This window comes from Talpa occidentalis, unplaced genomic scaffold (assembly GCF_014898055.3).
Source record: "Talpa occidentalis isolate TD23 unplaced genomic scaffold, MPIMG_talOcc4v2.1 talOcc4.333, whole genome shotgun sequence".
Taxonomy (NCBI): domain Eukaryota; kingdom Metazoa; phylum Chordata; class Mammalia; order Eulipotyphla; family Talpidae; genus Talpa; species Talpa occidentalis.
The window spans coordinates 8,713-35,267 of NW_023603552.1; the positions used below are offsets into that span (position 1 = coordinate 8,713).

The following is a 26,555-nucleotide window of genomic DNA, read 5'->3' on the forward strand; positions in this document are numbered from 1 at the left end:
GCTTATTTCCTTTCGTTCCAGAATTGTATGCTGACTTTGTACATCAGAGAAGCCACTGGCACTGTCAGTATTCTGAGGGAGTGTCTGCTTGGGATCTGGTGCAAGTTGAATCATTGTTCAAATAAGGTAAATGAATGGTAGAAAAAGGACTCAATAACTTCACTGACTTAAGAAAACAATCTTATGTTAATAACTCTTTGTCCAGAAGATTACTTTATAGAAGTTCTGCCTTCTGGTTAAACAGTGTTTGTTCTTCAGTTTAGCACACTAAAACAAGCTGATAAAGTAGCTTTGCTGTCTGATTCCTTACCAATTATTGTATAATCAACAGTTACTTTTTTACTTTGAGTTCTTTAATAATACACATTTATTCATTTGAAAATATTGAAAAAGATCATCCATTAAACTTGACATCCATTAGTCATCATTAATATTTTGGTGAACACTCTTCATATACATGGTACTTGGAAATGTGTGAGTTTAGTTAAAATTGGGGCTTATACTTTTCTGTCACCTAGTTCTTGTTAATAAGAATAAGTTTTTTTCTGTTCGCATTTTGGCTTTTCATCATGGATGTGACATTTATCTAACTAGTCCTTTTGGTAGACATTTAGGCTCTCATTTTCTACTGTCATAGGAAAAAAATGTTTTTCTGCTGTATTTGTGATGGACACAAATACATTCCTCTTCCCATTTGATTTTCCCCCTTGGTGCATTTTCTTTTTTTAACTTTAAAAAATACTTTATGTATCTATTTATACATTAAAACTTTTAAAAACATGTACAAAATCCTTTACATGTGAGAGTATCGGCTCCTTAGGGCTTTGCATGAAAAGCAGCAGTCCCTCTGTACTACTTCCCAGTCTCTAGAAGCAGTGACTGCCAATTCTTTTGGTATTACCTAAATAAGTTTATTTTGCTGTTTATTGATTTTCCGGATTTTGGTGTTATATATTAACTTTCTACCTTGGATAGTGGTGGTTTTGGTAGACTTACTTCCCACCACCTCACACGCACACATTTATTGTCGCATTGGTTATAACATAATTTTGATTAGAGCAATAATCACAGTTGGCAATATTATGGTTATGTACAGTTTAATTATAGCCATAGTTCATTTTCCCTTTTGCACAACTTTTTTTCTGTTAATAATTTTTTTTTTTTTTGATGCTTAACTTTGTGTCTATGGTTTTGTCATTAGTTCCTCTCTACAACTTCTAAGAATTGTAAGTCTTCTTTAGTATTTTAAGCATTTTAGCGATATCATAAATTTTATCTTTTTGGTGATACATTGTGAACATGTTCTCTAGGCAGTGGTGCAGTTGTCATACTTGGCTATCCAACGTCATCATCTTGATGATTTTTTCTACTTCTCTTCTACTGAATCCTGTATCATTTTTTTTTTTTTTATTTAATCCCTTGTTTTAAAAGGAGCACTTTTTTCCCACTAGCTTGCTGAGAAAGGAGTACACAGAGAGGTAAATTTATTTTATTGAAGTAACATTGACAACATCGTATATGTTTTAGAAAGAGGTAAGTTTTTTAGCCAATGCGTGGCTAAAAATGCCTTTATTTTAATTGTTAGTTTGGCTGGTTTTAGAATTCTAGTTTGGAAGTTATTTTCCTTCAGAGTTTTGAAAATCTGCTATTTGGCTTTCATTGTTGGTGAGGTGTCAGTTAACGTTGCATAGAAACCTGCATGTAACCTCTGAAACGTCAAAACATCTTTTTCCCAGTGTTCTGAAATTTCACAATGATCTTTTTGCTTAGTTGTTTTTATCCAGTATTTGACCACTTGGGGAACTAAAACTCGGTTCTGGGAAATTTTCAGGGATTATGTCACTGATTTTTCTGCCATCTGTTTTCTTTTTCCTTTGGGAACTATTTGGATGTGGTTTCTTTTTTTAAAAAAGATTGTATTTATACATACAAGAACTGGGGTGTAGGTCAGAGGTGCGGGCCATGAGTGGATTCACCAGAGATAGTGAGGAGCAGAACAGGCGGATCTACTGAAATACACTTTATTTATTGTCTTTTTTTTTTTTTTTTTTTAAAGTTTTTTATTTATTTGTTTGTTTGTTTATACATGCACTGGGTACAGTCAGAAGCGCGGGAGGGTGAGAGAATTCACCAGAGCCAGAGCGGGGAGCAGAGCAGGCAGAAGGACCGAAGTACACTGCTGAGGGGAGCAGCGGGCGGCAGGAGAGGTCTGCGCGCCATGTGGACCCTCCTCCGGTGCTGGGGAGCAGCCGGGGATCGAACCGGCGCTGCAGAGGCCGCGGGCAGCTTTGCAACCCAGCGCTCAACCGCTGCGCCACCGGGGAGGCCCGTCTTTTTTTTTTTTAAAGATTTATTTATGCATACAAGAACTGCGGTACAGGCCAGAGGTATGTGTGGGGGTGTGTATGTGAGAGGATTCACCAGAGACAGAGTGGGGAACAGAACAGGCAGATGAACTGAAATGCTGAGGGGAGCAGTGGGCGAGTCAGGAGAGGTCTGCTGCTCCATGTGGATATCTCCCTGGCCGGGGATGGAACTTGTGCTGCAGTAGCTGCAGATAGCTTCATAGGTTGCGTCTGAACCCCTTGCGCCACCAGGGAGGCCCTGACATATACTTTTGAGGGAAGCAGTGGGTGAGACAGGAGACATCCATTGCACCATGTGGATTAACTCCCTGGCCAGGATCAAACTCATGCGTCAGTAGTTGGCAGTAGGTTGATAATGCTGAGACTTTAATCCCTGTGTCACTAGGGAGGCCCTCTTTTGGACTGAACTTATAATTTTATTTTGTCCATTATTTCCATTATAATGTTTTGTCCTACCTCCTGGGAAATTTTGTTGGCTGTTTTTCAATTGTTGTATTTTAAAATTTGTGTTCATGTACAGACACACATATATACATACCCTTTTTTTTTCCATTTCAGCAAGATTTTTGTTAATTAGTTCTTTATACAACTAAAGAACCTCAGTACCTACAAGAGTATAGTTACACCCTTTGTACATTTGTAGAAATGTGTGCCTTCTGTAGCTGCCAGAAATTGGTAATAGTTGGTTCTTTAAGTGTTCCCATGTGAGTTAATAGATTACAGTTGCAATAAGTTAGAAACTGCTTCCTCACATCTCCCATGAAGACTTTTCACTTTGTTGACATCATGAGTGATTTATTTTTCAGATTTTGTGGTAAGAACACTTAAGATGAGATCTTCCCTCTGACATGTTGAGTATAAAAAACATCATTATTAACTATGGGTGTTGTATTCTACAACAGGTCTCTAAAGCTGATTCATCTTACTTAACTGAAACTTCATCCCAGTTGGTGGTAATTCCCCATATTCTCTCCCCTACACTGTGTCTACCAGCCTTTTACTCTGAGTCTGAGCCTTTTTCTTTAAGATACATTATATAAGTGGAATCCTGGATTATTTGTCTTTCTGTGACTGACTTCACTTAGAAATGTTTTCAAGGTTCTTCATGTTATTACTTATTGCAGAATTTTTTAAAGATTGAATAGTATTCCACTGTATGTACAGTCTTAATAAACTTAACAAGTTGTCCCCAGGCCATCTGTACAACAGTGATCTCAGTAGGCTCTATCTTCCTGGCTGGGGATTGAACTCAGCCTGTAGTGATGATAGTGCTGAGACTTATCCACAGGGAGACTTTGTCCCAACTATTGATTTATCTTTTTAGTGACTTAAAAAATCACCATTATAAGGGTGTATTATAGGCTACTATGTCTAGACTGTATTTGGTCCATTTATCTGTCTCTTCTAGTACTAATACTCAGTGTTTTTATTGTTATAGCCTTATATCTTTAAATAATGATGCAAGTCTTCTCCAGCCTCAAAATAAAATTTTTCCTATACTTTTAGCCATACGGAAATAAATCTTTAAGAGATTTAAGTATTGGCAACTAAAAATGAAAGACTCAGTGGTCATGTATATATGAAACTAGTTGCTTATTTTTTCTTCTTTAATACGTATATTGGATTTTGACCTGTAGGATCCTTATCTTTGCCTCTAAGACTGCTTTTGATTTTTTCACATTCAGTTGTCAGTAGACATTTCAGTGCTTACTGTGCTTGTTCCCAGTGCTGGGGATAGAGACAAAATAGGATCCCTGTTCTTGGGGAGCTTACCTTCTAGTTTGGGGAGAAAGTTGCGATATTTTTAGATTTTTGTAAGTGCTAGGCTAGAAATAGGACTACAAGATAGCTTGGGAGTGAGGGAAGAGATAGGTTTTATCAGATTGGATGCTAACGGAAGACCTTTGCAGTCAGCAGTGAGCTGAGATCTGAAGGGTGAGAAAAGAGCTGGCCGTGCTTGAGACTGGAAGAGTTCATGTAGAGACAATGGCAAGTGCAAAGGTGCTGAAGCTGTAGTACCTGACTTATTATTCAAGGAATAGAAAGAAGGCAGCTGTGACTCAGGTAGAGTAACTGAATGGGAGAATGATTTGAGATGATGATGGAAAGTAGGCAAGGATCAAACCATTTAGAATTTTGAAACTATGGAAAGTAGGAGCTTCAGATAGAAATTGGATGAATTCAGTTTTGTTCCCTTTAAAAAGCAGATAGATGATGTTCTAGGAAAAAATAAGACCTATTTCTATATGTAGTTTATGTGCTGTTCCTGAATGAAATCCCCAAGGGGGAAGCTGCATAACCACATGAAAGTAAACTGAGTTCTGGTTGAGTAACTATATCTGGGGTTGGGATAGTTAACTTGTTTCTAAATTTAGATAGCTTTGAATGGTGCCTTAATTTTACATGGAAACAACAAGTTGGAGTCTTGATTTCTTCTGTAGACCCAGGTGTTCAATAAAATCTGAAATGATAGCAGATCTTAGTCTATTTTGGTTTCTTGTGTGGAAGTATGTGTGTGTGTAAGACACCCCCCCCCGCCCGCCCATTTACCGGTAAGTGTACATGTAAGTGAAAAGCTATCGGGCTCAACAGGAACAGGAAGGTCTTTGTGCATTGTAGAAACTGCTAAAGTAAATAATGAATTTAAAAGTGACTACTGTTGGATCTGGTTGAGAATTTGAGCATTTGAAAAGACATTAATTGTCCTGTACTACTGTGCTGTCCAAGAGAAGTCTAATGTGAGCCACATGTAATCTTGAATTTCTAAGAAGTCAATATTAAAATAAAATAGGGAACTAATTTTAGATGTATATTATGTAATTTAACATAGCCAATACACACTCATCTCAACATGTAGTTAATGCAGTTAATGAGATGTTTTACACTCTGACTTTTGTACTAAATCTTTGAAATTTGTATTTATTTTATACCTATAGTTCACCTCAGTCACATTCAGGTGCTCTCAGTAGCCAAATGTATATTAAACAGTGTAACTCTGAGATATTTCTGAAGGAAAGATAAATTTTAATGTGTATCGTTAAATAGTATCCTGCCTTGGGCCTCCCCAGTGGCGATGCAGTTGAGCGCTGGGTTGCGAAGCTGCCCGCAGCCTCTACAGGGCCGGTTCGATTCCCGGCTGCTCCCTGGCCACCGGAGGAGGGTCCCGCAAGGCGCTCAGACCTCTCCTGCCGCCCGCTGCTCCCCTCAGCAGTGTGCTTCGGTCCTTCTGCCTGCCCTGCTCCCCGCTCTGGCTCTGGTGAATTCTCTCGCTCTCCCGCGCTTCTGACTGTACCCAGTGCTTGTATAAATAAGTAAAAAAATATCTTAAAAAAAAAAAAAATAGTATCCTGCCTTGTTCCAAACATAATTCAAAGCAGTGATTGATTAACATAAAAACGAAACACACACAACCCTGTGTGATAGGCTTGTTTGGGGAAGATAATTTGATCTTGTAAAGAGCAATACATATAAAAGATGTCAAATAACTAATTTGTGGGGTTGTAAACAAGCTTTATGTTTGAGCTCCTTGTAAAACAGTGGTGGATGTCTCTGTATAAATGTTGGGTTGATTACTTAATGGGAGACCACAATCCCAGTCCTTGCAATCTATAAAGAATGTCCATAACTCACTGGTTCTGAAGCCCTTACCGAGTTTCCTGAATCAGAATCTTGACAGACTTAAAACGCTCTGAAGGTGATTGTAACATGTACCACTCTTTCAGCCCAAGGTCTTAGCAATGATAACTTCATTTTAAAAAATTGTTAAGTGTCACAATTGGCTGTTTAGCTTTTAAAAAGGTTTATCATGGAGAAACCCCACCGACTGGGAGAACATTTTTGCACACACCACTAATGATAAAGGACTGGTCACAAAAATCTGCAAAGAGCTGATGAGACTCAACAACAACAAAGAAAATAATCCTGTCAAAAAAATGGGCAGAAGAGCTAAAAAGAAACTTCTCTGAAGAGGAAATGCAAAGGGCCTAGAGGCATATGAAAAAATGTTCAACATCACTTGTAATCAGGGAAATGCAAATCAAAACTACCATGAGATACCACCTTACACCAGTGAGAATGGCACATATTAAAAAACTAGCAACAACAAATGTTGGCGAGGATGTGGAGAAAAAGGAACTCTCCTGCACGGTTGGTGGGAGTGCAAACTTGTCCAACCACTATGGAGAGCTGTGTGGAGATTTCTGGACCTACTAAACATAGATCTTCCATATGATCCAGCAATTCTACTCCTAGGTATTTACCCAAAGGACACAGAAACATCAATTCCAAAGAGCACCTGCACCCCTATGTTTATAGCAGCACTATTTACAATAGCTAAGCTTTGGAAACAACCCAAATGCCCAAAAATAGATGACTGGATCAAGAAGATGTGGTACATATACACCAAGGAATATTACTCAGCAATCAAAAAGACAAATTTATGCAATTTGCAGCAACATGGATGGAGCTGGAAGGGATCATGCTCAGCGAAATAATCCAGAAAGAAAAAGAAAAATACCAGATGGTCTCACTTATAGCAGGAATCTAGAAAACTTAAATAAGGGAGCAGGAAAATGAAAATGAAAAAGAAAGTGAAAATCAAAATCAACAAACAACTATGAACCAGAGACACTCTATGGGGGGTAGGAGGGGGGAGGGATTGGGGTCAAAATAAGGGGATTGTAATTGTATGGGGAATATAAGAATAAAATTTATTTAAAAAGAAATAAATAAAAAGGTTTATCATAGAGCTGGAAGAAAGCCATAAGTCATTAGTTAGCATAGGTTGTAGAGCTTTAGTTAGAAAGCTTGACTATTCTTCTAAAAATTGAGAAGAAAATACTCCCCAGTGGAAACACATACCACTTAAAACTGGAACTAAAATTACTGTTACTTTCCCTTGAGGATATAGGAGAGGAACCTCTGGGGTAAATCGAAGATTATTTAAGCTGCTGGACTATGCTGTTCATTCTGTTCTCTGATGAAAGATTAATTGCACAGTTGATCCTGAGTTTAATAGATACCTGTTGAACAAATTCTCAGGAGAAGATACCACGGGTTGCCCACACTGGGAATATTGTGATGAACAGCTTCTAAATGAGTGGTCCATGACCTTAGAGTGTGCTGTGTAGGAAGATAGCTGATTTCTTACTAATAGCAAGAAAATAGAATTATGATGAAATCTCTCTGGTCTCACAAAAGTTCCTAAGTGTTTCCTTCTCACCATGTAGGGGTTGTAGCTAAGCATAGATTAAGGTGTGAACTCGCTGTGTGCAAGTTTGTATACACTTAATTCCTGTAGTGCTCTTTTGAGGTGTAAGATTGAGTCAGAAAGTATCTCATGTCTAGCTAATGAGTGAAGATATGAGCCCTGTTTTGTTTTGGTGCCAGTCACTTCTCACTGCAGAACTGGCCAAGTTTTATAAAGTGACTCTCTAGGACTCTTGGTTTGGGAGAGAGCATTTTATTTTGTTATTGTTGTTGTTATTATTTTTAAAGAAAGTCTTTTTTTTAAAGATTTATTTATTCATTCATACAAGCACTGGGTACAGTCAGAAGCGCGGGAGAGTGAGAGAACTCACCAGAGCCAGAGCGGGGAGCAGAACAGTCAGACTGACGAAATACACTGCTGAGGGGAGCAGCGGGCGGCAGGAGAGGTCTGCCCTCCATGTGGGACCTTTGCCGGCGGCCGGGGATCGAACCGGCGCTGCAGAGGCCGCGGGCAGCTTTGCAACCCAGCACCCAATTGCTGCGCCACCGGGGAGGCCCTATTATTATTTTTAAAGATTTATTTATTTATGCAAGAACTGGGGTACAGGCCAGAGACATGGGAGGGTGAGAGGATTCACCAGAGGCAGAGTGGGGAACAGAACAGGCAGACGACTGAAAACACTGCTGAGGGGAGCAGTGAGACAGGAGAGATCTGCCTCACCATGTGGGAATTTCCCTGGCTGGTGGGAAATCGAACCCATGCTGCAGAGGCTGCGCACAGCTTCACAGTGCTGTGCTCAACCCGCTGCGCCACTGGGCTGTCCTGAGAGCATTTTATTTTATTTATTTATTTTAAAAGATTTATTTATTTATTTATTTATTTATTTATTTATTTATTTATTTATTTATACAAGCATTGAGTACAGTCAGAAGTGCCGGAGGGTAAGAGAATTCACCAGAGTCAGAGCAGGGAGCAGAGCAGGCAGAAGGACCGAAGTACACTGCTGAGGGGAGCAGCGGGCGGCAGGAGAGGTGTGCGTGCCATGTGGGACCCTCCTCTGGTGGCCGGGGAGCAGCCGGGGATCAAACCGGCGCTGCAGAGGCAGCGGGCAGCTTCGCAACCCAGCGCTCAACCGCTGCGCAACTGGGCATATGTTTGACTTTCTGAGGGGGTGAGAAACAGCATTTTGAAATAATGAATAAAATTGTTTTTTTCCAGCATAGGTTTTTCATTATGTTGTTATTTAATATTTTCTCTAATATTCAAAAAATAAAAGCTTTATGAAACTTTGATCCTTTTGTGGAAATTAGGTTTGCATGCTGTATTCTGCATGCTGTGTTTTCTGCATGCTGTATTCTATATAGCATGAATTGAATTTTTCCTACCTTACCAAGTCTTTGAGAAGTTATATGTTCTGTTCCTTTAAAAAATGAAAGATGAAAGGGGTGGAGTTTGCCATGTCTTTGGGACATGAAACTAATTTAGTCACTGAAGAGTGGGAAGGAAATGTGACCTCTTACTAACTCTGTAATGGAAAGAAGCTAGCAGCAGTGTTCCCCACTGGATTTTGTAGCAGAGCCTGACTTGCTCTGTAAACTCAGTCTTTCCTAAGTAAGCTTGGTGCTGCCTGAGCTGGTATAAGTGGATTTTCCTGACACCAGTGGTAAGTTTGAGTGCAGGCAGAAAAGGTAAGTGGCCATGGTCCTGGTCAGCTTATACCTAAGCAGACTAATATTATTAATATTAAGCAGAATGGCTAATTTTTATAAAGGAGTGGAAGATAATTAAAATTTTTTTAAAATTTATTTATGCATATAAGAGCTGGGGTGCAGGCCAGCTTCCTACTTGGTAAGGTAGGAAAAATTCAAATTATTTACTCTCATTTAAGGTACTCCAGTGCTTGTTTGGTATTCCCCCCCCCTCGCGCCCCCTCCCCCAGCTTTCCATTGCTCACCAGTGGCAGTGAAAAATATATTTTTCAGAGTTGTTGGAATGGGGTGTGGGTCTCCCCTGGTGGTGCAGTGGTTGAGCCCTGGGCTGCGAGGCTGCCCGCAGCGTCTGCAGTGCCGGTTCGCGAGGATTCCCCCCCCCCACACACATACACAAAAGATTTATTTATGCATACAAGAACTGGGGTATAGGCCAGAGGTGCAGTAGGGTGAGAGGGTTCACCAGAGACAGAGTGGGGAGCAGAACAGGCAGATTGACTGAAATACACTGCTGGGGGGAGCAGTGGGCGAGCCAGGAGAGGTCTGCTGCGCTATGTGGGCAGCTCCCTGGCTGGCGATCGAACTCCTGCTGCAGTGGCTGTGAATAGCTTCATAGGTTGCATCTTAACTCTTTGTGCCACCAGGGAGGCCAGGGTAATTCTTTTTTTAAAGCAAAAAGTTTAACCCTCACCATTTAATCCCATTTTTTAAGGCAGTAGGGATGTTCTGCACAGTTTGTGCAAACTTAAGTTTTATGGTTGGGAATTAAGCTGTTCCAAATCCTCATTTTATTGGGGGGTGGGGGAAACATAGTGAGGTGAAAACCCTTGCCACTAATAATTTCTGTGCTATTAGGATTATTAGTGTGTTTAGCTTTGGCTCCTCTCATTTAAGGTACTCTAGTGCTTGTTTGGTATTCCCCCGCGCGTTTCTCCCCACCCCCAAGCTTTCCATTGCTCACCAGTGGCAGTGAAAAATATATTTTTAGTCTTCCCATGGTGGGGAAGAAAGCAGTTTGCAGTAGCTAAACAGGAGGCTAGAGCAGCATCTGTTTATTAGTTGATGGTTGATTTAAAATGATGGAAGTTAACAAGACTTTCTGAGGTGGGGCTCGCCCATAGCCCTCACCCCATTTTTAGAATATAGAGCATCAGGAAATTTTTGGAGATCTTTGAGAACAGGTCTTGTTTGCATTTGGGAACCCAAAGCTTCCAAATAAGTAGTAATAATATCCAAATAAGTAGAAATACAATTACCCTTTTTCCTCAAGCTTAACAGCAAAAAAGTCAGTTTTTTCCTTCTTTTGCTGTGCAGTTTCAGTTGAATTTTCTAAGAGACAGATTCCTGTTTGCCATCAAAAGAAATACTGGTGCTGGGAAGGTCAGAACAGAGATCAAACTTTTTGGAGGTTTTGGAATCAAATTTTAGTGTATAAGAGCTGACCCAGTATTTCCCACACTGGCAATATTCTTGACGTTGGAAAAAGAAGCGCTTTTATTACGGTGAACAATCCATATGTATGTTTATATCAGGTTTGCTGTACTTTTAAACTACTTCAGAGCTTGCTTTTGGAAATTTTTTAATGTTCCCTTAGAAAAGCTATCTGTGTGTACATGGATAACTAACACAAGTTTTCTAATGTAGTGAAAACAATAGAGAGTTGGGGCTTCTTGTTTCTGCAGTTACCGTGATGACTGAAGAACCAAGGCCAGATACTGTTTCTCTGAGGGTGTGGGCTTGGCTTCATTGGCTGTTCTTTAACCTTCCAGTTTCTGAACACAAAGGGATCAATGTGAAATTTGCCTGACTGGTTGCTTCTTTGAATCTTCCTTCCAGTTCAGCAACTGTTAGGAAGGACAATTGAGAATTGGTTTTGTAAACAGGTCCGTTGTTAGAATAAGTGATATAAAATGCATGCTCTATTTGCTGAGGAAGTTATTTTCAGGAAAGTTGATAGTAAGACTAGCACAAAAACCCACTGGTAAGAAATCAACAATTTTAGGCCTCTGTGGTGACCTAAAGGTTAAGTTTCAGCGCATCAGCCTGAGTTTGATCCTCTGCCTGGGAGCTAACCCTCTCCTGTTTCTCCTGCTGCTCCCCTCAGCAGTGTAGTTCAGTAGATCTGCCTGTTTGGCTCCCCACTCTGTCACACTCCCCACACCTCTGGTCTACACCCCAGTTCTTCCATGCAAAAATAAATAAGTAAGATCTTCTAAAAAAAAAAAATCACAGTGTCAAATGATTGCTCAAATGCCAAACAGCTGAACTGAGCTCACGGTTTTTACAGTAGCTTTTTGGACTCCTTAGAGTTAGAACCTTTAGCTTTTGGGGGGACTTGCTAATCGAAAAATGTAGTTTATGGAAGTATGTTTTCTCCTCTATCATAATTTTCTCAGCTGTTATGAAGTATTCACACTTCTAAAAACAAGTTGATGAAACAGCTCACTATGACGGTGATTTTGGACTGCTCATGTTATATAATTAGATTAAGGTTGCACTTTGGAATTTACTTTAAATGTGTTTGAGCTTAACTTGGAGTGATTGTTACTTGTGGATCAGTGATTCTCCTTTTAGACTTATTTGCAGAGCACACATGGGGAAGACTATAGAGGTGAATCATTTGAGTCCTTTTATTGCATTTTTTAAAAATATGTAAGGAATTTCTTATTTTTTTAGAGAAAATGTATGGGAAAATAGTTTCAGAGATTGGTTATAGCTCCTTACACATGCTAGGACTGACTAATTTTTGAAGCTGCATGATTCGTACATTATTTTATAAATGCTTGACTCAATATTTCCATTAAAAAAACATTTTAGGGGCCTCCCCGGTGGCGCAGCGGTTGAGCGCTGGGTTGCGAAGCTGCCCGCAGCCTCTGCGGCGCCGGTTCGATCCCCGGCTGCTCCCCGGCCACCGGAGGAGGGTCCCACATGGCGCGCAGACCTCTCCTGCCGCCCGCTGCTCCCCTCAGCAGTGTACTTCGGTCCTTCTGCCTGCTCTGCTCCCTGCTCTGGCTCTGGTGAATTCTCTCACCCTCCCGTGCTTCTGACTGTACCCAGTGCATGTATAAACAAACAAACAAACAAATAAATAAAAACATGCCTCTAAAAAAAAAAAACCAAAAAACAAAAAAAAAAACCATTTTAAAAGAATAGAACCCACTTGGCTGTAAGGTTGATTGACCTTTCTTAACCATCTTTGAAGTCATAAAAGAGTAAGATAGCTTCATTATAATTAGGTTCTCTGAAATACGTAATTAAAATGCAATTTTATTTATTAGGGTTATGTGGAAATTGCTATTTTAGATTTTTTTTTTACTGAGAAGAATGTGAAATATTTGATATTTGAAATATTCTACATTCGAGGTGAAAGCACCATTGAATCTATGAATAGCAACATCTTTTGTAGAATAATGGATGGAAGTCACTTATGAAATCACTAGCTAAAAAATAGTTATATAATAACAGGTGCTTCTACCTGCACCATTTAGTTTCCCCCTCTTCTGCCCTTTCCTCCTCAGATCGTTCCAGCTCCATAGAGGTAAAACCACTGTAAGCAGTTTGCTGCTTGTACTTCTATACATATGGCTTATATGTACACCTGTACACCTGCATATTATATGTCTTTAAAACAAGTTCTGCCAAGTTTCATAGAATTCAATATTTAAAGTTTAAGAATTTTAGGGGGCCTCTCTGGTGTTGTGGGGGGGGTTAGGACGCAACCTCAGAAGCTATCTGCAGCCACTGCAGCATGAGTTTGATCCCTGGCTGGGGAGCTGCCCACATGGCGCAGCAGACCTCTTCTGACTTGCCTGCTGCTCCCCTCAGCAGTGTAATTCGGTCATTCTGCCTGTTCTGTTCCCCGCTCTGTTTCTGGTGAATTCTCTCACCCTCCCATGTGTCTGACCTATATCCTGGTTCTTGTATGTATGAATAAACAAATCTTTAGGGAAAAAAAATGTTTTAGTACCACCAGACTAACTGACATTTTAATAACAGCAAATAATGAGACAAGCTTATTATTGTCTTTAAGTTAAGCAATAAATTGCCATTCTCTCCAAAGGATGCCCCATGTACCCTTTTGGGAAAGTGGTTATGTATATGAAGGTATTCTCGTCTATAAATATTAAGTCCTCAGAATTGAAATTAGTATTATGTTTACAGGTTTTTTTTTAGTAATTTAAGACAGCTACTTAATACCGGAGTATGTATCACGGAGGAGAGTCTCAGATTAGGTTTCTTTGGGGATGTGAGGTCCTGGCAGAGTTACCCTAGTGATGGTCACAGCTGCTCTTGATTCTCTTTTCTTCTCCCTCTTTTACTCGGGAGAGGATAATCTCCAGAGAAAAGCCATAAAATAGTAAACATGTTTAATATTTCACCTGAACTCTTGCTTTCCTACCCTCCCTCACTATCCAAAGAGCATAAACCAGGTGCACTGCTTTGCTGCAATCCTTTATGAATGATAAATTTCTTTCTTGTCATTTTTGTATCTATATCTCATTTTGTGTGTTGTTCACCAGCAATATTCTATTTCAGAACAGTGGAACACACTTAATTTTATTCTGGAACTGGATTGTTAATACTTGAACCAATTTTTTTATTGTTCCTGTTTGTGTGTTGGAAATGATGGAGAATGATGAGTAAGTTTGAAAAAGGCTGTTCATTTTAAGCAAATACCAAGTGTTTACTCCCTGGCTAAACACTGCAGTGAAGATAAATTGGAGAACAAATCAGATATCCTCTTTGATCAGTCTGCCTGCTCTGCTCCCCGCTCTGGCTCTGGTGAATTCTCTCACCCTCCTGCACTTCTGACTGTACCCAGTGCTTGTATAAATAAATAAATAAATCTTAAAAAAAAAAAAATTATGGGAAGGCAAAGTTTCTCATCTTCTTAATTACAAAATTAGTTTCAGTCAGTATCTCCTGGTACTGTTACTTTTAGTTTTGAAGGTAAGTAAATCCAGTGGGTCTGTATCATGTTTTTTTTTTCAGTGTCTGGTATATTACAAAAACATCTTGTCAGCTAGCCAAAACAAGTGATTTCAGCCTCTAAAGATGACTACTACAAATAATAGATTCTAGAAATTGATCACCCCAACTCAGAAAACCAGTGCCACTTGTAGAGAAAAAGCAGATTTCCTTTTTGCTCTGTTTTCACACTTCATTAAGTGATTTTACATGTTGAATTTTGTTTTACTGTCTATTTCAATTTCTCATTACTGTGGTTTTCTATCCTATTCTGGTTAATTTTAAAAGCAGTGCTGTTCTGGAAAAGCCTGGTAGACAATCTCTACAGCAAAGAATCCCCTTAAAGCTGCCCCTGTGGCAGATGCCTTTCCAAGTATCTTTCGTAACCCATTGTTTTGTTCATGTTTCTTGTTCCTACTCTCTTATTACATGAAGCTGTTTGTTCTCATGCTTTCCTACTTTAGACTCTAAATCCAACAGCAGAAACATTCCTGTTCCTTGGCAAGAGACTTATTTTTGCACTGGAAGTTCTGAGAGAGGTTTCAAGACAGAGGCTGTTTTTTCTATTTTTTGCATATGTTAGGAATTAGAGATGGGGAGGGGAGAAGAGAGCTCCGTATGCTTGAATAGTCAGAACCCTTCTATTAGATTGTCTAGTGTTAGTTTGTTTCCTAGCACTGCTGCTTTAATGTCTTATCATCTAGCACTGGTTCAGAAACACATATCTCCAGTGTCTTTTTCTGCTAATTTCTTTGGTATGGTGTCTGTCCTCTTATACGTAGACCTGAAGTTGAAACACGTGTTGTTCAAGGGTCAGCTAGCTGTATGTAACAGTGTGCTGTAGGTGTGACTCAGTACCATCACCAACTTCACCTGGCCCTGGTCTGGCTGCTGTGCCAGCTGAAAGACATCTGTAACTGGCAGCATCCCCTGCTCATGTGGTGCCAGGGCCTGGCCTCTATGAGCCTCTCTGGCCTGCAGCTGGTCTGGTTCATCAGGGTGAAAAACTTATTTTTTAAATGACTTTAAACATTGGGAAGACTTTAGGTCTGTTTAAATTATCTTGTTTTCAGGTTATAGATGTTTGCCTTACATTTTTATTTACTTGTCTAGTAAATCAGTTTTTCTATGAACAATTATGACACCTTTTTAGAGCTTTTCCTACATTAATGGATTGAAACAATAGTGTGATTGGTATGTAGCTGGTGGTTTAGGGTTGCTAAAAGTTGCAACCCTCATGGCAGCCTGTTAAGAGGTTATATATTTGCTGGAGCCTCCCCTGGTGGTGCAGCGGTTGAGTGCTGGGGTGCGAGGCTGCCTGCAACCTCTGCAGCGCCTGTTGGCTCCCCGGCCACCGGCGAGGGTCCCACAAAAAAAAAAAAAAAAAAAAAAAGGGATATATTTGCCACTTTCAGGAATCTAAACTCCTGCTAAATATGTTATCATTAGGCTATTTGCGGGGTTACAAACATGGGGCAAGTAGAATAAATACTCCCAAAGTGTTTGCTCTGGTGAATTCAACAAGCTACCTATCAAGTGCCAACCACAGTGCTGGCATCGTCATTAGGGACATCGAGAAGAAACTTCACAATCTGGAGTGAAGAAGGAAAGGAGTGGTTGAATTCTTCCTTATCTTTGATAGTTTTTTTATTTAGGAAGCTTGCTTTAGTCTCTGCCAGTATCATTCCTTTTTCTCAAGAGTTGAAAAATAAGATCTGCTCCAAATTAAAATATCTTTGACCTTGTTCTAGCGCACCAATCAGTGAGTCTTTGGGCAGGATCTAGAATGTGGGTCTTTGCTACCCTTGCTTAGCAACCTCTTATGCATCGCCCTTTGTTTCTGACTTCCTTGCGTTTTCTCATCCTCCTCTGAATCATGTCTCTGAGATTATGGTTATTTCCGTAAGGGCTGTTGAGCTATAGCAGCTCCCTGGACTTTGCCTTCCCGAATGCTCGTTAGAGTACAGTCTGAAGCTTGAATGTGCTGATTAGAAACACCCTATTCCGGTTCGTTTGCTTACGCCCCCTTCACCAGATTCCAGATTTAGTAAGAGTAGAGGTTTGCACTTACTTATTCATTCCACAAGTTTACAGGTGCCCTTCTGAGTGATCTAGAGACACTGTAATAGTGGCGACGAGCACTGGCTTGGAACCAGGTTGCCTGAGTTCAAATCCCAGTTCTGCCACTTAAGCTGTGCCCTTGAGCAAGTGCTTCTGTACGTTTTGATCTCCAAATCTGTAAAATGAGATGTCATTGTGCATACCTTCCTTGAGGATAAGATAAATTAATGAAAATACTGTTTAAGCATTTTCTGTTCTGGGCATTGAGGATACAGTAGTAAACTATAATGATGTGATTTTTGCTGGGGGGAGTCCTTTTATATTCCGCTTGGGTAAAAAAATAACAAAAAAGTAAATAAGACTGTTTCAAGTACTGAGTTCAGTGCTCTGGAAAACAAACAAAAAGCAGGGTACTGAACTAGACCCTGGAGAGTGACTTGAGTGGGCTATGTTAGCGTTTGTGGCCAGGCTAACCTCTGAGGAGATAACTTTTGAGCTGAGATTTGAATAACAAGAATCTGAGAGAGGAAGGTGAAGTGTTTCTTGATGGTTATTTTCCTGTTGAGCCAAGGGCAAAATCACATTAAAGCTGTTAACTAACTTTGTGATCTTTGACAGATCCTCTGTTCTGAGTTTTGAACTGTCCTTCAAATTTTTGCTGCACTTCAAATTTTTGCTTCTCAGCAGATGCTCAGAGTTCTGGTTAGGTACAAAAGAAAAATAGATTGTTTGATAGAGCACCTTGAAGCTCAAACCCAACAGACTTTTGTCAGGACAGTTCTGAAGCTGTTCTTTGCAGTGGAGAGATAAAGAAAAGACAATCTTGTTTTCTTGGGGAAATGACCCTGAAAGAAGTTTGTTTTTTTTTTTAAAATATATTTTTTATTTATTTATTTATATAAGCACTGGGTACAGTCAGAAGCGTGGGAGGGTGAGAGAATTCACCAGAGCGGGGAGCAGAGCAGGCAAACTGAAGTACACTGCTGAGGGGAGCAGCGGGCGGCAGGAGAGGTCTGCGTGCCATTTGGGATCGTCCTCCGGTGGCCGGGGAGCAGCCGGGGATTGAACCGGCGCTGCAGAGGCTGCGGGCAGCTTCGCAACCCAGCGCTCAACCGCTGCGCCACCGGGGATGCCCAGAAGTTTGACTCTTAATGCTAATAAAGAGCTAGAAGAAAGTCACAGTTTTTTGCCTCATAAATTATGTCACTCCTATGTTTATGGATTGACACCCTATGTTTTACAGGATGTAGATAGATAGTGTATACTGTCATGAATATTTAATACTCTCACTTTTTTTTTAAATTTATTTATTTATTATTTTTTTATTTATACAAGCACTGGGTACAGTCAGAAGCGCGGGAGGGCGAGAGAATTCACCAGAGCCAGAGCGGGGAGCAGAGCAGGCAGAAGGACCGAAGTACACTGCTGAGGGGAGCAACGTTGGCAGGAGTAGTAATACTCTCACTTTCTTAATTGTTTCTGTTGCATATCAGTATTATGGACTTGCCTGTGGCCTTAAGATTCAGGGAGTGATGCAATGGTCACATATGTTACAAACTATAATCAAAATATCATTGCATAGGTTTTCGTTTGTTAGAACCAGGAGCCCTCTCTCAGTACTTTATAACTGCTGATTTAACCCACAAAACCTGCTGCTTATAGAGAAAGACTGAACTAAACTAAGTATAGCTTCCTTCATTTTTCCCAGGATTTCATAGGTTTTCCATTTGCTACTACAACCTCTTCTGTTTAGGATTGTGCTGCTCAGAAATCTCTTTTGTGGTGGTGTCTTTTTATTCAGTCATTTCATATTTTTAAGCATTATTTTTATGTGTTCAGAGGAGTTTGAGTTTACGAAAGAACTCTCATTTGTTTCGATCTATTTTCTTACATTAGGTGTAATTGAAAAGTGACCCTTTCTTCAGAGATGTCAAAAACAAACAAATCCAAGTCTGGATCTCGCTCTTCTCGATCAAGATCAGCATCAAGATCTCGTTCTCGTTCATTTTCAAAGTCTCGGTCCAGAAGTCGATCAGTCTCTCGTTCAAGGAAGCGCAGGCTGAGGTAAGTGAGTGTGGTTGTATGTTGACACAGTCATTTCATTGGTCAATGTGAGGCTTTAAATATTTTATTAAACTCTTTCACATGGATGTGGGGGGTGGAGGATGAGTTTGACTTGAGGTTAAGAGTTGAGGTGTAATTTCCAGGTTTCTTCAAACATTAAAATCCAAATCAGCTTTGATTGCGATGGTGTTTGCCTAATTCTTTGTCTTTTCTGCCATCACGTACTGTTTCTCATCTACTTTGGAAGAAAGAACGTTTAATTTTATTTGAACTGCTTCTTTCAAATGCTCTCACCTGATTATTTTTCAATGAAACACTTTTGGAGTCTTGAATCAAAGTTTATTTGCCTTATTAGCAAAAGAAATACAGCTAAGAGTATTAATAGTATGATCAACATTGCAGAGAAGTTATAACCCACTAAAATAGATGTTAAAAAACTCACCAGGAATCATTTATACCTGATGTTCTGATTACTAACAAGCTACATCTATTTAGTAAAACACATCTTAATTATCTAAAAACCACTATTATAGACACCGCTCTGTCTTACTAAATGTACAAATTTTATTCATTGCCATTATTCTTTCAGTCAATTTTCACACCTTTAGGTGGATTTCCCTATTTCAGTTATGTCTTCGAATAGAATGCTAAACCTCCAGCATCTCTTCTTTTGATGTGTTGTGAGTTGGGTTTCTCATTCTTTAAAACTGTTTTCATTTTCTTTTGTGAGTAGGTAAGAACTTTTTGGTAGATACAATTTTCTCTATGTGAGGTAGGGAAATAACTCATAGTTAAATATCAAAAGGGGATCTTTGTATAACTTCATTCCTTTTGTCAGAATTGCACTAAGCAGGGCCTCCCCGGTGGCGCAGTGGTTGAGCACTGGGTTGCGAAGCTGCCCGCAGCCTCTGCAGCGCCGGTTCGATCCCCGGCTGCTCCCCGGCCACCGGAGGAAGGTCCCACATGGCGCGCAGACCTCTCCTGCCTCCCGCTGCTCCCCTCAGTAGTGTACTTTGGTCCTTCTGCCTGCTCTTCTCCCAGCTCTGACTCTGGTGAATTCTCTCACCCTCCCGCGCTTCTGACTATACCCAGTGCATGTACAAACAAACAAATAAATAAATGAAAATACATGCCTGTTTTTAAAAAAAAAAAAAAAAAAGAATTGCACTAAGCAAAGGTTTCTCATTTTTTCCAACTGGAACCCCTGCTATTTAATTCGGATGTGTTCTCTAGAATTCTTAAATGAATTATGAAATTTAAAATAAACCACAGGAAAACTAGTTACTAAGCTTTATTCTTGGAGGTTTCCATTCCCTGATAGTACTTCTGAAGGGTCTTTTAAACAAATGGTTGGTGGAATATCCTCTCCCCCAACAAGAACAAGTTAATTTTTAAATAGACACTGTATGAAGCCTGCCTGGAAATTAATTACAGATCAGGATTGAACAAAAATATTTATACATAAATATTGATGACACCAATATTATGTAGCACATTATAAATTTTGTCTCTTCCTCAAATACTAAATTTTTTTTAAAGCTAATACTACACCTTTGAGGATAAGCAGTCCTAGTTTTTTTCTCTTCCCCAGGCTTTTTGAGCATACTTACTCATGATTAAATTTTGATTAAGCCTGAGGCTAGACTCTTGCTCAATTATGTCAGAGTCTATGTAAGTAAAATTCTATCCCAGCTTTTAACACCCTCAAAAAGAAGAGGGAAAACCTGCTAAATAAATTTAGTTGCTGTCAAGGCCTTGGGGCTGAATAGGACCCTTAGTATCTCCTACCTTGTATCCAGAGTCTTTTGATTTGAACTATTTAAAATGCAGTTTTAGCTCAATTGGTTCGAAAGGTAATGTTTTTAAACAATCTAGTAAATGGAAATTAAGTTCAAAAACAAGGTGTTACATAGACAAAACTGAGACAGAAATTGAACTGATAGAAACCAAATTGAGAAATGTTAATAAACTTTAAAGTATTTATGATAATTAGAATTCTGAGCAGATCTCTCTGGACAGATCTCCTTGTTCTACAGATCATTTGGCATGGTCAGTGACTTGGCAAGTGAGGGGCAGACGACTTAAGCAGCAGTTATGTGCTGGGTGGGTCTAGAGCCACTTTATGTGCTATCTTATACCTGTACCTTTAAGATTGTTATTTTGGAGGGATTTTTCCACTAGAAAACATGTTTTAATACTTGATTCTAGTTGACATCTCTGTTTTTTAGAAACAGATAAATTTGCCACTGGATGTTCAACTTTTGTTTCTGGCTTATCTGTTTCATGATTTTTTTTCCCCTTCTGTTTTCCCTCCTACAAGGAATGTATACTATCCAGAGAGTTTGAGAAACCATGTCTTTAAATTAACTTAACTGCTGAGTTCTACAGAATTGGAGAAAATTGATTGTTTCCTTGTATTTCACAGGCTGTATCCTTTTAAGTGACTTCTTATAAAAAAACTTCACTTGCAATCTGCAGGGATTCATGTTCCTGCATCTGCGCAGTGACTGTGGGGTTTGGATGCAGTATGCTGCAGGGTCCTCACTAGTAATTGATGACAGAAGCATCAGTGGCCTCTGAGGTTGGGAACATGAGTTAAGCCTTTCACCTTAGTGCTGGTGGTGCATCACCTCCTTATGTGTAGCCATTTCATTGGGTCTTAATCAGTTTTGTAGCCTGCATCTGCCTCTCCCTTCTTTTCTTTATAATGTTACTATTTTCAAATGAAAAGTGTGGAAGGTAAGGTTTTTTTTGTTTGTTAAATTGTTCTTAAATAGCAGCCATTAACAAACAGCAATAAGATGTCTTTGCCAGTTGCTACTGTTCTTGAAATAGAAGAGCCTAAGCATTATGGGTAAATATGTAGTAGTAAACCCATCTCACTTTATCTTCGTTAGATTAAATAAAAATTAAAAAATACTGCTTTGTTCAGTAATTAAAACTTGTCACATTTGCAAAGTGGAGTTACTTATAAAATGAACAAACAAAATGGATCTGTTCCCATTCAGGCTTGGAGTGAGAAAGCCTGCCAATTAACTGAACAGTTTTTGTTCTATATGTAAAGAGTAATTTTGGAAAGAGTACTAGTAACTTAGCACATTTCTAGCTACTTAGGAGTGGTGGTGAATGATCTATTCTTTGCTGTATCACAGCTATCAAGACTAGCAGGATCCAAGTCCCCAGTGAATTTTTATACCAGCAAATAGTATTCTAGGTTTTTTGATGGAAACAAAACTCCCTGTTATTAACAAGCCTGACATTCATGAACCATAATTTTTACAAAGTTAGGTTAATGTTGAATCCCTGTGATTCTGGAATTGTACCTTGCTAAAAGAGTTTTATATTGTTAAATGAAGGAAAACACAATGCTAGCTTTATGTTGACTTGAAAATACATAGACGAGGAGGGCTTGCTTTTATAGTTTCTCTTTGCTAACCCCCGGGGTGCTTGGGTGTCAAGATCGTCATGGTCAGATGGTGCCCTCTGGTGGCATCTAGGTAATATCTTATAGTTCAGTCACAGAAACTTGACCTAAATAATGAGACCATTTCCAGACTCCAGTAAAAAAAAAGTTGTTATTTGTATGCTTTGCTGATCAGATTTCAGTAAATTCTTTTATACTTTGAATAGATGCATCCTACAAGCCCCTTTTTAAGTGTTCTTTCGTTTAGACCTGCTGTAATTGTACTTTTACAGTCTCTATATCTTTTAAGAAATTAGCCTGGCACAGAAATGGGTAGAATGGGGAGTAGTAGAGTATTATAACAATGTAGGGGGTCAAAGGACCTAATAATTACCTGTCTACATACTACACCTTACAGGTCTTCTTACTTCCAGTGAGCTAGGATGGGTAAAAGCCCCTGTGCCTTAAGCAGTTAGTATACTATATGAAAATGGTCTTTGTTATCTATCAGTTTATGACATTAAGGACATAGATATTCTTTCACTGTAGAGTTATATCATCATTTAAGATATGCTGCAGTGTTATTGAGGAAGTCTTGGGTGTCTAATTTTTGAAATGATTCTTACAGTTTTATACTTAATATGGGCCATAAGCAGTGAGATTTTTGTTCCCTTCGAAAACAAAACTGAAAAATAAATGATACATAAGTGCAGGGATTTCACAATGTTACTTATTTGTTGGCAGGTTTTTGTTTTATTAATTTTTTAAAATTAAAATGCTTGTCAAAAATTCAAACATCTTCCCCCCCTTCCCCCAACTCCCCCTTTCAGTTCTAGGTCTCGTTCCAGATCATATTCTCCAGCTCATAACAGAGAGAGAAATCACCCAAGAGTGTATCAGAATCGAGATTTCCGAGGTCACAACAGAGGCTATAGAAGGCCCTATTATTTTCGTGGGCGCAATAGAGGCTTTTATCCGTGGGGCCAGTATAATAGAGGAGGCTATGGAAACTACCGTTCAAATTGGCAGAATTACCGGCAAGCATACAGCCCTCGTCGGGGCCGTTCCCGATCCCGGTCCCCAAAGAGAAGGTCCCCTTCACCAAGATCCAGGAGCCATTCTAGAAACTCTGATAAGTCTTCCTCGGACAGATCAAGGCGCTCTTCTTCTTCTCGTTCTTCCTCCAACCACAGCCGAGTTGAGTCTTCTAAGCGCAAGTCTACAAAGGAGAAAAAGTCATCTTCCAAGGATAGCCGGCCGTCTCAAGTTGCCGGGGATAACCAGGGAGATGAGGCCAAGGAGCAGACATTCTCTGGAGGCACCTCTCAAGATACAAAAGCATCTGAGAGCTCGAAGTCATGGCCAGATGCCACCACGTACAGTGCTAGTTCTGCATCACGGGCTTCAGCTTCTGAGTTGAGTCCCCGGGAGCGAAGCCCTGCTCTTAAAAGCCCCCTCCAGTCTGTGGTGGTGAGGCGGCGGTCACCTCGTCCTAGCCCTGTGCCAAAACCTAGCCCTCCGCTTTCCAACACATCCCAGATGGGCTCAACTCTGCAGAGTGGTTCTGGGTACCAGGCTGGGACACACCAAGGTCAGTTTGATCATGGCTCTGGGTCCTTGAGTCCGTCCAAAAAGAGCCCTGTGGGTAAGAGTCCACCGACTACTGGCTCCACGTATGGCTCATCTCAGAAGGAGGAGGCTGCTGCTCCAGGAGGAGCAACCTATACAAAGAGGCAAGTATCTGTCCCTGCTGCCTGTTTGTGTTTTCATCTCACCAGCTGGCAATTTAATTGTGATGTGGCCTAAGTTAGAGCTCTGATTAGCGGTAATAAGGCAATCCCCATTTCCTAAATTTTTCATTAGCATACTTTAAAAGCATTACCCCAGGAAACCTTTAACTTAACTCTAGCTTTCCTACCTTCCTGAATTTGTATTGTAGTATAGAGTTACTTTAGACTACTCAGTGATGTTTTCACATTTAAAATTTGCCTCGGGGCCTCCCCGGTGGTGCAAGGGGTTAAGATGCAACCTATGAAGCTATCTGCGGCCACTGCAGCATGAGTTCCATCCGCAGCCAGGGAGCTACCCATATGGTGCAGCAGACCTTTCCTGCCTGGCCCACTGCTCCCCTCAGCAGTGTATTTCAGTCAGCCTGCCTGTTCTGTTCCCCACTCTGTCTCTGGTGAATTCTTTCACCCACTGCACCTCTGGCCTGTACCCCAGCTCTTATATGCATAAATAAATCTTTTTTTTTTTTTTCAAAGTGTTTTTTTTTTTTTTTAAATTTATTGATTGACTGATTGATACATACAAGCACTAGGCACAGTCAGAAGCGCGGGAGGGTGACAGAATTCACCAGAGCGGGGAGCAGAGCAGGCAGAAGGACCGAAGTACACTGCTGAGGGGAGCAGCGGGCGGCAGGAGAGGTCTGCGCGCCATGTGGGACCCTCCTCCAGTGACCGGGGAGCAGCTGGGGATTGAACCGGCGCTGCAGAGGCTGCGGGCAGCTTCGCAACCCAGCGCTCAACCGCTGCGCCAACGGGGAGGCCCTGCATAAATAAATCTTTAAATAAAATAAAATTTGCCTCGGATTCTACCACTAAAAGCCGTAGAACATAGAGATTTGTAGGTCAGCTATCAAAATATGTCTTTGCTAAAATAAATAGCCATTGGAACTGTTAGATCTTGTAGGACCCAACATCTGTTGTGATCAATCTCTAGCCACACTCACACCCAACACCCTTAGCTGAGGAGTCTGGGCAGAATGGGAATGCCCAAGGCTTAGTCCAGAAGGCTTTGTTTTAAAATTATAAGGTTGCTGTATGTCCAAGTAGAAGCAAGTCAGGCTGCATGTTAGGAGAGGACATGACAGTGCTTTCGTCTTTCTGTTCTGGGGACATGGTGAGTTGGAACCAGAATTTTTGTATAGTTGGTTGGATTGGTATGGTGGAGATTTAGCAGGGAAGTTGCCCCTGGGATCAGGTTGTCAGGAGGAACTTAATAGGCAAGTGGTTTCCTCTTTTCTTTTTCCCTTAATAGCATATTCTTTGATGCCCTGCTGTCCTTTGAATCTTCTTTGCCATAGTAATGCAGCTATGATTTGATTAGACTTTCTCCATTAATGGTACAAATGAGATGTTCAGAATCTTTACTTTCCAGCCTCCAGTAAGTCTACTTTAAAATGTAAGTCTGTTCCTTGCCAGGACTGTGAATCTCAAAAGACTATAGGTATGAGCTCTGCTTTTCCATAAGAAAGAGTAGGATGATTTTGCCCCCTCCCCCAATTAACCTATATTTTGTTTTTATTTGTGTTTGCAGTATATTTCATATTAGATCTTCTAGGTGACTTGAAGCAAATTTGAAGTCTCTTTTGAGACTTGTTTTTCCAAATGTGAGTTGTATAAAGCAAAACTGTCCAAGGTTGAACATTCTATGTTAACTTTGCTGAAAGCAGATATTAAGTGACTGAGTGAAGGTTGGATAAGACCTTAATTTTTTTTTTCCTAGACTACTTACAGGTAAGTAAGTTTTTGTTCTTTAGTATCCTAAACATTACCTTTGCTGTTTGGTTTTTGGTTGCTTTTGTAAGACACAACTATGTGGACAATATATTTTTCTTTTAAATGCCAAGTTCAATGAAGCGCAATTATTCAGAAATTATTAGAAAGTCACCAAGTAGAAAGTCCTTTGGTAACATTGGAATCCACAAGACATGTTTATTCAGAGAACCAAAAACCCAAGACCATATGGTATTGTTTTAGATCAGGTTGCTTAAGAAGCTCTTGTGTGTCTCCCTTTTGTTTTTATAACTAGGTACCTAGAAGAGCAGAAAGGAGAGAATGGAAAAGATAAGGAACAGAAACAAACAAATACTGATAAAGAGAAAATGAAGAGAAAGGGAGCTTTTCAGACACAGGCATGGGTGATGCAAAAATGAAATCTGATCCTTTTGCTCCCAAAACTGATAGTGAGAAGCCTTTTCGAGGTAGCCAGTCTCCTAAAAGGTATAAACTCCGAGATGACTTTGAGAAGAAGATGGCTGACTTCCACAAGGAGGAGATGGATGAGCAAGATAAAGACAAAGCTAAGGGAAGGAAGGAGTCCGAGTTTGATGATGAACCCAAATTTATGTCGAAAGTCATAGGTGCAAACAAAAGGAAGAAAAGTCGGGCAAATGGGAGGGCCTGGTATATGCACCTTCAGGGAAGGAAAAGCAAAGGAAAACAGAGGAGTTGGAGGAGGAGTCCTTCTCAGAGAGATCCAAAAAGGAGGATCGGGGCGGGCCCAAGAGAACCGAAAGTGGGCACAGGGGGTTTGTGCCTGAAAAGAATTTCCGAGTGACTGCTTACAAAGCAGTCCAGGAGAAAAGCTCATCACTCTCCCAAGGAAGACCTCTGAGAGCCGAGAGAAGCTGGCAGCCAAAGGAGACTTTTCCACGGGGAAGTCTTCCTTTTCCATTACTCGAGAGGCGCAGGTCAATGTCCGGATGGACTCTTTTGATGAGGATCTTGCAAGGTGAGATGTAGTTCTTGATCTCAGGGCTTAGTGGCCTAAGTCATGTCTCCAAACCACCCCTCATGCCCCCACTTGCAGTGCACCCCCCCCCACCCCGAGATTGTCGTGCATTGCCCTTAGGAAATTCTGGAACCAGATCAGGCCTTTTTTGTGGGACCCTCGCCGGTGGCCAGGGAACGAACCAGCGCTGCAGAGGCTGTGGGCAGCCTCGCAGCCCAGCTCTCGACCGCTGTGCCACCAGGGGAAGCCCAGGCCCCTCT

General features: G+C 40.4%; 1 protein-coding gene across 1 annotated transcript; it reads left to right on the forward strand.

Moving 5' to 3' along the window:
* On the forward strand, positions 1-26,299 carry LOC119256611 (thyroid hormone receptor-associated protein 3-like). Its single transcript, XM_037524401.1, is given in 7 exon segments — positions 1-126; positions 18,210-18,377; positions 22,611-23,513; positions 25,594-25,664; positions 25,667-25,933; positions 25,936-26,154; positions 26,157-26,299. Coding segments are annotated over 6 exon segments (1,740 nt in total). The 5' UTR covers positions 1-126; positions 18,210-18,240.
* Positions 26,300-26,555: the final 256 nt, after the last annotated feature.